This window comes from Columba livia, chromosome 23, assembly GCF_036013475.1.
Source record: "Columba livia isolate bColLiv1 breed racing homer chromosome 23, bColLiv1.pat.W.v2, whole genome shotgun sequence".
NCBI classification, from domain to species: Eukaryota; Metazoa; Chordata; class Aves; order Columbiformes; family Columbidae; genus Columba; species Columba livia.
In genome coordinates this window covers 3,277,667-3,289,848 of record NC_088624.1, presented here as the reverse complement: position 1 = coordinate 3,289,848, position 12,182 = coordinate 3,277,667, and the positions used below count along the sequence as shown (strand labels likewise).

General features: G+C 56.9%; 1 protein-coding gene across 1 annotated transcript; it reads right to left on the bottom strand.

Moving 5' to 3' along the window:
* Positions 1-8,225: 8,225 nt before the first annotated feature.
* NXPH3 (neurexophilin 3) lies at positions 8,226-11,000 on the bottom strand. The gene is made up of 2 exons (XM_005508273.3): positions 10,518-11,000; positions 8,226-9,849 (listed from the first exon to the last, which is right to left on the bottom strand). Exons 1-2 carry the CDS (start codon positions 10,572-10,574, stop codon positions 9,118-9,120), a joined length of 789 nt encoding a protein of 262 aa, XP_005508330.2. The 5' UTR covers positions 10,575-11,000; the 3' UTR covers positions 8,226-9,117.
* Between the last annotated feature and the right edge of the window lie 1,182 nt (positions 11,001-12,182).

Below are 12,182 nucleotides of genomic sequence, written 5' to 3'. Positions count from 1 at the left end.
TGCAGAGGTGTCCATGCCAGTGGAACAGTTGGAGGTTTGAATTCCACAAGGAGATGGCATGTTTATCAAAACAACCTTCCGGAGAGACATTTCCAGCGGCTCTGACCCGCAGCGCAGCTCCCACGGCTCCGGATTCAAGTCCAGGTTGGACCCCGTGCTCGTGCTTTTGATTCCCTGTGTTCCCCGAGGGCATCACCCAGAGTCTCACCCTGTGCCAGCCCTTCATCTGCTGCCTCTCCCCATCAGCTCTGTGCCACGGCCTCCGCTCGCTGCCCTGCGAGGCCGGAGCCTTCGCGGTGAAGAGGAGGAGGAGGAGGACGGGCAGGGGCACCTGGCAGTCTCCGGTCCCCGTTTCTGCACCCGCAGCCGCCTGCTGAGGATCCAGCGCCAAAGCGTTTCTGCTGGCCGGAAGATTTCCTCCTGCTGCCCCTGGGGCTTTGTTAGTACAGACTCGCATTCTACTGAGGTATTTTTCTTATTGTGTGAGTTTTTCCAGATGAAAGGGAACAGCTTGTCTGCTCATGAGCAGAACAAACAGCGGAGTGGGGAGAGCTGCTGTGCTTTGAAACTCTGCCTGCCTTTGTTCTGCTGCTCAAACTGCTGCTGAGGACACAATACCGGCTCGCTCCTTTTGCTTTATTTTTTCCTTTCTTTTTTTTTTTAATCCTCTGCTTCCTTGAAGGAGCCAAAGATTTTTTTGAAAACAACAATTTCAGAAGGTTTCTCAACTTCCGTGCAATTTATTTTGCAATAAGCTTTGCTAAAATAATTATCTCAGTCAGGCTGGGCCGTGCAGTTTGTCCTTCTCCTGTGACTGCCGTTTAACTTGTGTTGCAGAATCACTTAACTCATTTATTTCTAATGACTTTTTTTTGGTTAATCTGATATGAAGATGTTTAATTATAGAGGGTGTCTTCTTTTCCTGACCTGCTGCCCACTTGGCTCTTTGGCTGCGATTCCAGGCACGTGCTGCAGCAGATTTTGTGTTGCCGGTTTCTTGCCCGCGTTACGTTCCAAGTGAACTTTGAACTGGTGGGTGCGCGGGGGCGAGCGCCGGCCTGACCCCCCCGGGAACACAGCGGGCAAGACGGGGGGAGAGCTGGGAAAAAGGGAAAAATCCCATTAAATAGTAGGGGAAATAACTGCAGTGACCTGGGAGACTTCTGGAAAATAGATACAGTAAATAAAGCAGGAGCGGTTCCACGCACAGCGGCCTTCGAACGTGGTTGTGGTTTGTTGGGTAAAGCACAGGCAAGAAGAATCAGCTGAGTTTTGGGTTAAACTTGGGGTTGGATTCTGCATCTTGGTCCAACTTCATGCATCAGCCTTTGAGACTGAATTATTAAAATCACTTGAGGAAGTCTGTTAATTGATGGGGTAAATTGGGAAGAGGTGGAGAGAGGATTGCAGTTATTCCACCAAAAGGTGAAAAATCAGAGGCAGTGGAGATGAAATGGAGGGCTCCTCTTTGAATAATTGAAAAGAGTCAATGGCAAAAAAATAAAGAGAATGGAGGTGGTGGGTGCTGAACTGGAGGGACGTGGAGCGCTTGCCCAGCCCTGCGGAGAGACCCGGGCTTTGTGATCCCGGCGCAGGAGCGAACATTCGGTGCTCGGATCCTCCTGCTCACACCCCCATGGCCGGGACCACCAGGGTCCGGTGGCTTTTTGGTGCTGAGAGCTTCCCGCAGCCGCTCCGCTCGGTGCTGCATTGCAGCTCGTCCGCGTTCCCTTTCTTTCCCACGAACTCCTTTTCGCTCCTCTAGGCAGGTGGCGCTGGCAAAATTATTGCTTATTATTGAGTTTTTGCCAGACAACAGAACGCTCGACAAAAATAGCCGAGCGGGATGTTGGTTTGAGGCCACAGCTCCGTGGCCACGGCAGAGCAGGGGGGTGCGGGTTTGGGGACATTGGCGTCGTGACCTGGGAGACCTGCCAGTGCTCGTGGTGCTCTGGGATGGATCAACAGGGATGTTCTTCCAAAGCTCAGCTCTGGCTCTAGACGCAAACACCCCCGTGTGATAAAACAGACCTGGAACGAGCAGTTCGCACAAAGCAGTAGCAGGGGGGAGGTTTCTTCCATCGGCACCTGTTAAGCACCAGTTTGCCCCTATTGTCTCAGATCAGCTATAGGGATGGACGCCTTGGGATGGATCCCAGCTGTGATCTCTGTGTGCAAAGCTTTTCTTAGGCATAGTTTTGAAAGAGACCAGAAGGAATAACCTGGCACATCCTTGTGTCCCAACACAAGCTTATTCTTACATTGGGTTCAGGCCTTTTTACTGGCATTAGCTGGCAGGTTGTAACGTGTAAAGCAAAACTCTGTGGATCTTCTTCATGGTCCTTGCTGTAGGGGTGATGGGAGGACGCGACGTCCTGTTTTCCAACAGATGTGCTTGTGTGTGTTGCTGTTTGTGTTCAATACATGAGGAAGGATCAGGCAAAATTTCAAAACCTGTAGATAAAATTCAGCTGTTTTTAGTGGTGAGGAGCAGGAGTGGTAGAAAGAACCCACTGAGCAGCGTTTGCTGCTCGTCATTGATAAGAGTGCGCTGGGATTGACAGCTGCTCAGAAAACCTTCCACTTGTGTCCATTTTTTTGAAGTCCTACTATAATAGGTAATTAAAGTATACTAATTGAATTAAGATCCCATCTGTCTGAGTTCAGCAAGCCAACGAGTCCCTTAATTAAGATGCCGTGTTTGCTGTAGCAGAGGCTGCAAACACAGGACTGGGCACCGGCGGCAGAGCCAGACACCCGCCCTCCCGCCAGCCAGAGCGTCCCTGGGCCCGGGGACGTCCCTGTGCCACCTGCCAGGTGAGCAGCACCTGCTGGGGCAACGAGAGATGCAACAACAGTCACACTTCATGGGGAGCTGAGACAAACGCTGATGTGAGCTGGGTGCAAACATTTTAAAGCCTTTGGAGGCGAACGGCAGCAATAGGAACTGGAAGACTCTGGGTATCTCGATGTTTGGTCACCGTCCCAGTGGGACGATGTTGGATATTGGAGGCAAGAAGAGAGAGCACAGGAGGTAAAACCCATGTCCTCAGGTCAGCTCAGGCGGTTGATGAAGCACCGGAGAATCCTCAGGCTGGTTTGTGGACACGGGAGCTCTGGGGCCATGGGCAGCTTTGCTTCTTCATTTCGCTGTCGTCCCACAGCGTGTGGAGTCCGGTGGGGAATCTCTGTTTAGGTGGTTCACTGGTTCTGTTGTTGCTATTGTAATTTTCTGAACAAGACATAAAATTTCAGAGCCCCGGTGCCTGAAACAAGGGATTTCCTGCTGGCTACAGCCTGTGTGATCGGCAGCAGTGGGAGCAGAAGAAGCCGGGATTCAAGTCTTCTGGCCTGGTGTGAAGCCGCAGCCGCATCTCGACGCTGTGGGGCTTTGCGCAGACCGCAGAAGGTAATTCTTTTTCCCCTTATGGGAAAGTTTCCCGAGGAGGAGGCTGGATGAAAGCGGGCGCTTCTTGATGCTGCTTGAAAGCGGAGAGACATCTGCCACGGATCAGAGCAGCCCGGCAGGCGGGAAGCGCAGCAGCCCTCCCTCCTCCCGGCCCGGTCCCGGTGGTGCCGCGGCCGCCGCGGTGACATGAGCTCGGCAGAGCAGCGTGGAGCAGCAGCACCAGCACGCGGAGCTCCGGTCCCAGCTCCCACCTCCCTCCTTCCCCTGAAACACCACGGAGCTACAGCAGCCAGGAGGATTCTGCAGCTCGAGAGCACACGAGTGAAAACTGAATTATTTAACATATTTTTTAGTGCAAGCAGGTGTGGGGTTTGAAGCGGTTTGAGTTGGGAAGTCTCTGCGGAGGAGCTGGGCTCTAGTGGGATTTGAACGAACCAGACACGTTTTCCATTCCCGTCCTCCTCTCGCTGCCTCTTGACAGCCTGTTCTTGTTTTTCGGCCTGAATCCTCATGCCTGTGTTTTCCACCCCTGTAACTTCCCCTCTCCCCGTATTGGGTTGAAGCACCTGTGGATGCTTGCAATAATGACCCATTGGGCACTGACAGCGCTGGGCGATGTCACCCTGGTCCTGGGGACACCAATGTCACCCTGGTGCTGAGGTTGCCACGTCTTGGAGCCACTGTGGCCGGTCCAGCTGCAAACGGAGCCACTGGGTTTGCCCACCGGCTGGGCGGGGGCTCTGTTGGGGCTGGGGGAGGTTGCTTGGTGTCTGCATGGGGTTTGGTGCATTTATTCAGGGGTTTTAGTTTATTTTGGAGAGCAGGGGGTGGTTTGCAGCCTGTCCTTTGTCCTGAAGGAAGGGACAGACACACAGACGTGACCCATGTCTGAGCAGGTTCGGACCTATGTTCCCCTAAAATCTCTTCCTTCCCCCATTTGCTTTGCTCAGGTGTTCAGGACTGTGTGTGTGAACATCAGTCGCTGTTCTCATCTCACCCTTGGGGGTGGTTGATCCCCCCGGGCATGGGGACGAGTGAGTCCAGCGCTGCCCCTGCACACGGGAGCCGGAGCTGCCGCCGTGGCCGCCCTCAGAGCTTCTTGCGCCACCCGAGTGAGTCTGAACTGTCCGCACAGCACTTAAATGGGAATATTTCTATTTAAAAAAAACCAAAGCAACACCCTATTCTTGTATGCGCTTCTCGTCTCTCTGTTTGCAATTGAACAAGACACGAGGGGAAACCCTCCCCGCAATCCGGGTGGGAACAGATCAGCAGCAAAGCGTACGTGAGTGACACCCGGGGGCTGCTGAGCCATGGCCCCCGGCACCCGCCGGAGGGGCCGGTGGGGGTGACAGGTGTGACAGATGGGTGCTCGGGCGGGAGCCGCTCGGGCGGAACTAAACCCGTCCTTCCTAGGCCTGGCTCTGCAGAACAGCGTGTTCGGGCTGAGCTCCGGGGAGCAGACGCCGGTTCCGCGGCGCTTGGCAGCGCAGCTCAACCTCCAGCCAGCGGGCTGGGGCTCTGGGTGGGCGAGGGGTCGAGGGGGATGCTGAGGGGCTTCTCCGCCCCCACTCGCGCAGGAAAAACCTGCCGGTGGGGCGAGCGGTTGTTATCGTGATGCGATGTTGCACGTCGCAGCTCTGCCGCTAATTGGAGGGAAAACAATCAGGGACCTGCTGCTCTTGGAGGTGGTTGAAAGCGCAGGAAGACGGGAGGTGCTGGTGCTTGTGAAGCGGCAGCTGGTGCCGAGCGCCGGTGGGGGAGCGCGAGGGGAGGAGGCAGCGCCTGTGTTTGGGTTCTGGGTCTAATTGGCAAAACTGTAATAATTCTTAGATCAAATACATGATGCATTCAGCCCACTCGCATTTTTAGTCGACTGCGTGTAATAACAAGTCATAACACTGGGGATTTCATGAATAATCATTTCTGCTGATTTCCAGAGCGCTTGAGGATCTGCAGCCTCACGCCGTCCCCAGAGGGCACGTGAATATTATCTTTATAAAGACAGATAAGGCCGACTAGACAAAAGCCTGGAATAACTTGGTTAAGTTTATCAGAAAAAGCCAATAGCATGGTCAGGATTTATGCCCTGGAATTAAGAGGCGTCTGTCGTTAGCGCAGTTTAACAACACGGGGACACAACACGGGAGCCACCAAAATGGAAACACCTTGAGCTGCCCATGCCCGATGGTGAAATGCTGCTCCAGCCTGGAAAGCGGGCACAGGAACCCCGAGAGGGGCCCTGAAACCATCTCCATGGAGAAATCAGGAAATCCAACACAAACTGAGGTTTATATGCTTGTTGTGACATCTAAAAATCCCATTTTCTTGGGGTTTTTTTTGTGATTAAGCCAATAGTTTGTTCTTCTGGAAGCTGAAGTTCCTGAGTAACCAAGTGGCTCTGAGAGCCACTGCGCTGGGAATTCCTCCAAATCCTGCCAAATTCTGGTGGAAACCTCTAAGGTTGGAAACTTGAAGAAGCTCTCACGTCAAGTATTGCTCTTGTGACAATAACCTTTTGTTGCTCATCAACCAGAGCTTTTCATGAGCAAACTTCCTTCTCAATCGAGATTTTTGTGTCTGGCTGGAACCTGCTGAAGATGTTTGGAAAACCCCTCCTGACCCCAGGCTGGTGCCTCGAAGCCGTCGCAGCGGTGAGAAGGATTCGGTTGTGCCAAATTTGCAGTAAATCCCATTCTCCTGGCAGGTTTGTCCTTCCCAAAGCCCCAGGAATGCACCAGGAGGTGGCAGCTGGACACGAGACTCCATTGAATCCAAGGCTGGTTCCTGGTGTGGTAAACAGGGAACGGTGCAAAGACAAAGTCTGATCGATTGCAAGATTAGAGAGGGAGAAGAGGACCCAGTTACCTACAGAGAGATGGATTGAGGTTTGTTTGAGGTTGATTAGTCCTAATTATTTTTTATAGTGTAAGGCAAAACTAATGGAGGAGCACTTGGGCTGTGCGGAGTTGAGGAAATTATCTTAATGCGAGAATGGCCCAAATATTAAACAGCATTTTAAGGAACGATGGAATTGTTGAGGTTGGAAAAGACCTTTAAGGTCCACCCATGAACCCAACCCTGCCACGGCCACCACTGAACCAGGGTTGTCACATCAGTCCGTGAGGCTGGAGGAGCTGGAAGTGACAGGATCCACCTGGGATGGAGAGCAGAGCGGGGACTGGGGGGATGCTGGGCTGGACTGGTCCCCACCATCCCTAATGGGTGCAATTAATGGCTGGGGGCTCCTGATTGACTTTGGGAGGGCAGAGCAGGCTGTGCTGGGAAGCGGCTCCTGAATGTGCGGAAGCCCAGGTTAGCTCGGAGGCTCATGAAATTTAAATCAGGAGGATTTTGTGGGGAAGAGGAAAAAGTATTAACAAAGTGAAGCGAGCTAATTACTGGAGATGGAGAGCGCTCGCTGCCGGCTGCAGATGACAGCGGTAAGTAGTTCCCATCAGGGCTTTTCCTGCCTCGGAGACAAAGCGATCGGCCACCGCGTTACCGGGATGATCAGGGCTGGTTTATAGCTGGATGGGCTCTAATTGCAAACCCGCCTGCGAGCGCTGAACCCGCCGTCACCCAGGGCTTGAAGCCTGCTCTCCGCACTCATTACACGCCGCTTCCTTTGTGATGGAGTTGGCGGCTCGTGGAACTTCATTTGGATAAACTTCAGCTTCCCCCACCCCCAAATCTATTTTATGTCCATCTGCTAATGGGGAAAGAAACGAAACCTGGATTCTGCTGGTGTGGCGTGGGGGTTTCACGCAGGGAGCGGGAGCGAGGGCTCTGCCCGGTGAGCGGGGGATGCGCAGGACCAGCAGCAAGGGGACTCAGTGGCCGGGGGGCTTTCTCCTGTGTTGTTTCCCCTCCAGCTCAGCAAAACCCGCATTTTCTGTGGCAAGTTGTGACTCTGCGAGCAGGAATCCTCTTCTCCCAGCCCGAATAATGGCCCGTCCTGGTCTCCTAGTAACTGCAGCTCCGCAGCACTTTTGACAATGGAGCATCCTTTGTCGCCTGGTTCCCTGCTCCCCCGGCTGCTTCCCGTGGCGATTGTCTGAAATTTCTCCAAATGAGCAACTTTTGTGTGTGTCGGTTTTGTTTGTGCTGCCAGAAGGGGGTTTAATGCGGCTTTCCGTGCTCCTGCCTTCAGCGGAGCGTGAACCCTTGGGGACACACTTTGTGAGACGGCTCGCGGTGGGTCCCCCCCACGGCAGATATGGCTCTGGCTATTTTCTGAAACGCTGCTCTCAGAGCGTTTTAAACTTTCTGTTCTCGCAGTAAAAGTCTCCTCATTGATTATTGCACTAAAAGCCTTTCTGCGCTCAATGTATTTTGGAACAGGCCTCAGTCTAGATGTAAAAGTGCAAATAATGAAACTTTGCCAGCAGAAGGAATTGGACGTGTGGGGGCTGAGGCACCAAACCCAGCCCCAGGTCTGCCCCATGGGGGGTTTCTGAGCTGCCCTGGAGGGGGGGCTCTGGGGAAATGCAGGGCTGGTGGGAAACCGCTTTGGTTTGGTCTTGAATGCGTCCAGAGAAGCAGGAGCCTGGCGTTGGTACCTGGGGAAGGGAGGTTGGGAACAGCTCGGGGGGTGCAGAATGAGCCCGTGTACGAGCAACAGCAACCGAGCGGTGGGTGCGGGACTGAGCTGGACCCAACGCCGCTCGCTGGAAGCGGCCAGTGCTGGTTGTGTGTGAACGGAGCCGAATTCGGGCCGGGGACCCGCGCTGGGCCGCGTTCCCCACCCCAGCGGTTCATCTCGCTGCTCCCCACGGAGACGGAGCTTCCTCTCAGTGAAAACACTTCACCTGCCTCGGTGCCACCGGGAAAACTTTATTTTCTCTCTCAAGGACAACGTTGTTGTGGTTTGTGATTTTGTTTTGTTTTTCTGTTGGTTTTGGTTCTTTTTTTTTCCCTTCCGAGTCGATTAAACGCCACAATCAGAGCTCCCCTTGGCGCAGCGTCCGTGCGCGGCGCTGGGGCCGGCGGGACGGAGCTCGGGGGAGATGAAGGGCAAACGCATGAATCAGCGCGTGTCAGGGGACACGCATGAATCACGGATTGTGTCAGCACATCTGACAGGTTCCGCCAGGGCTGCTCTACCTGCCAATTCACAGTTCCGGCTCCCTGAGCGCCCCCCATGCCGCTGTGAGCTGGGGGGGGGACACTCCGGCAAGGTCCCTCTGGCTCCCGTTCCCATCCCCACATGGGAAGCTCAGCCCTGGGTCCCACTCTGCCGCACTGGGACACTGGGAGATGCTGCAGCTGCCTGGGGACTCTCACAGCCCCCAGGGGCACCAGGTCCCTCCTCACCCCCCACCCAGGTCCTCCCCGGGCTCTTCCACCCGCCCCCAGGGCCACGTCACCTGGATCCAGCCAAACCCGTCATTGTACCGAGAAACGCGAGTCCCAACTGTGCCTTTCTGTCCCATTTTCTGTGTCCCGGATTCAGACCCTGCCTTCGCAGACCAGGCTCTACCAACCGCGGATCCAGGCCAGGCTTAGCGATGCTGGTACCCACAGCCTAAAACTCCTCCTCCTGGCATTGGAGCTTTTGGGGAAAATGGAAAATCCTCCTCTTCCTTCCTCGTTTCTGGTTTCCAGGGACTCCCGCGCTCCCGTCCCCGCTTACAAAACCGTCCCCGTCCCTCCCCCCGCCCCCCCGCACCCGCTCGTCACCGGGACACCCCGAGCCGGGCAGAGCGTCACCCCGAGGGGTAGTAGGGGACATCGCTGTGGTAGTTGTAGTCAGGACACACCTTCTGCACCAGCCGGTAGTCCGTGCTGTAGAAGGTGATGTAGATGCAGATGACTTTGAAGGGCTTGGAGCAGACCCAGGAGACGTGACTCTGTGTGTGCTCGTGGTAGCAGGTCTTGGACGGGTCGTAGGTGCAGAGCGTGGTCTTCTTGGCACGATCCACTTTCTCGTACTCCACACGGCAGTTGAAGATTTTGGATTCTTTGGCCTCGATGAAGATCTGTTGCTCCAGGTCAAACTCCACCGCCTTGTTGGGGGGGACGAGGCTGACGGAGATGTTCCCTTGCCCGGTAGAGTTGTGTCGGAAGAAGACGTTGACGGTGCCATTGCCATGATCTACCACCTTTCCGGTGATCAAGAGGTTCAACTTCACTGTCTTGATATTGGAATAGAAATCTCCCCAGCCAAAAATCTTTTTGAGCTTGCCTGAAGCTGAGCCCAAGTCCCTCTGTGCTCTGGGGTGTGGGGGGGGGTCCCGCTGGGACAGGTTGTCCAGGACACCCCACAGCTCCCGAGGGCTGCTCAGCAGCTCCAGGAGGGTCGTGTTGTGCAGGAGGGCTGGAGTTCCCAGGGTCTTTGGCGAGAGCGGCCCCCTCGTCTCCTGCACCCGCGCTCTCTCCCGGGCCTCGGGTTCACGTTGCTCTGCACCTTTTCCCAGTTCTTCTTGGTCACGGATCACCTGTGCACAGCGATGGTGGACACTGAGAGATGGGTGCTGGGTGCCTGCCCCCCTTGCCCAGCTCTGCTCTCCAGTCCCCCCACTTCTCCAGACATGACCCAGCCACCCTCTCTCCCATCCTTCCTCCTGTGTTTCCCTTTTCTCTTGCCTTTCCTCTCCACCTCTGCCCCCCAGCCTGTGCCACGGGCCGCTGGAGCGACGGAGCTGGGACAGCAAGGCACAGAGCGGGTCCTGACCCCGGAGAGCCCTTGGCCTCCCCCAGCCCCGCACGGGTGCTCTGCAAACTGCTTCTGCCACCCCCACGACCCCCAAATCCGCCTGGACGGGGCTGGGGGGACAAGCCCTGTCACCCCGGTGCTGCCCAGCAAACCCCCCGCTGTCCTGGGGGGGCCGAGCTCAGGGCGGCCTGGCTGGCTCTGCCCTGGTAGCCACACTGGGACCGCTGTGCGGGGGGGTGCAGGTTTTAGGGTGCTCAGGAGGTGCCTCCATCCCCAGCCCTGCCTGCGAGCACCCCCTCGCTTGCCCACCCACCGTCTGCTGCGAAATACCCGAAGTTTTGGGATGCTCGTTTTTCCAGGAGATGGGGGGGAGGGGGACAAATGGATTTGGGGAACGTTCCCGGCTGTAGTCCCCCCGTCCCCTGCAGCCCCCCCGAGCCCGGCGCTCACCAGCAGCGCGATGCTCCCCTGGATGAGGAGGAGGAGGCAGCTCCGAGGAAGATGCATTTTCCAGCCGCTGCCGCCTTCGCCAGAGCCCCAATTCCGAGCGGGTTCGGGTGGGTTTTTCTCCTTTCCCTCCGTTCTGTTTCAGCGGGGGCCGATAGCGAGGGGCAGGGATGTCCCCGGCTCAGGGCCCCCCCCGGGCCATGGTGGCTCCGGCCGCTCTCGCCGCGCTCGGCCGGACCGGGGGCGGCTGCACCTGCGGCCGCTGCTGTTGCTGCTCCGCTGCCCGCTCCCTGCCGGTTCCCTGCCCGCTCCCTGCCGGTTCCCTGCCGGTTCCCTGCCGGTTCCCTGCCCGCCCTCTGCCCGTTCTGTGCCCGTTCCCTGCCCGCTCCCTGCCGGTTCCCTGCCGGTTCTCTGCCCGCTCCCTGCCCGTTCTCTGCCCGTTCCCTGCCCGCTCCCTGCCGGTTCCCTGCCCGTTCTCTGCCCGTTCCCTGCCCGCTCCCTGCCGGTTCCCTGCCCGCTCCTCGCTGTTGTTGGAGACTCACTGAAACTCGCTCCGTCCCCTCCCGCTCCCTCCCCTCCAGGTGCTGGGGACACAGCGACACCTCCCGCGTAACCCTTTGCTGCCCGCGGCGGGGAAACCAGCCGGGGGGATCCCAGGGGCTCGGGGGGGTCCCAGGGGCCTGTGTGGGTGCACCCAATGAGCGGGCTGGAGAACCGTCATGTCACAAAGTCCCGTGGATCAGCGGAGGAGCATCCGGGTGGTGGCACAGGACTGGCACGGGGGACACTGAGGATGGTATGGAGAGCAGGTTGTGAGCTGCAGGACGCTGGTGTCGAGCGCCAGACCCCCCCGGCTGCACCGCAAACGGGCCCAGCGTTCGACGCCGCTGCGGAGCTGGGACCGGGACAGGGCGGTTTCTGTTGCGGTTTGGGGGGAGGAAGGCAGGTGACAAACCTGCGCGGTGGCTGCTGCCCACAGAGCTGCCCGTGGCCCCTGGCTCCGCTGGGCATCAGGAGCAGGTTGGAAACACCATTTCGGGCAGAGCCCACGGGAGTTCCCTGGGGGCAGAATCACCTTTCACTCCCAATGAGCAGCCTGCTCCGTGTTGCTGCCACTTGCTCCCCTGGAGCGGTGGCATTTTGGGGCAGGGAAGACAAGACACATCCTCAACACCAGCATGGGGTGAGGAGCCCGGTGAGCCCCATTTCCCCAGCAAATACACACCAAAGGGAGCAAGGGAACGTTGAAACCCTCTAAAAAAGATTCCTGGTCGTCAGGGCTGTTAAGTTCTAGAATATTCATGCACGAGTTGTGCTGGATGGACCCTGGGGCCTCCTAAAACCAGCAGGAACACTGTATTGGGGGAAATACAATAGCACTAACACTGTCCTGGCCCCAGTGGCGTGCTGAGCACCTTTAATAGGCTGCACGGCTCTAACTACTGCGATTTCGATAAAAGATCTTCATAAAAGTTCCAGCTGCCTGTGCTGTCACCTGCTCGTCAGTCCCTCCAAGTGCCACAGCTCCCGCGCAGCCCCCGGAGCTGCCACTGCTGCAGGACATGGGGACGTGGGTCCATGTCCCCTGTGCTGTCCTGGCTGCGTCCCACCCGCTGCTGGGGCTGAGATGCTCCTGGGAGCAGCTTTGTGGCTTCTCATGGCTCCACG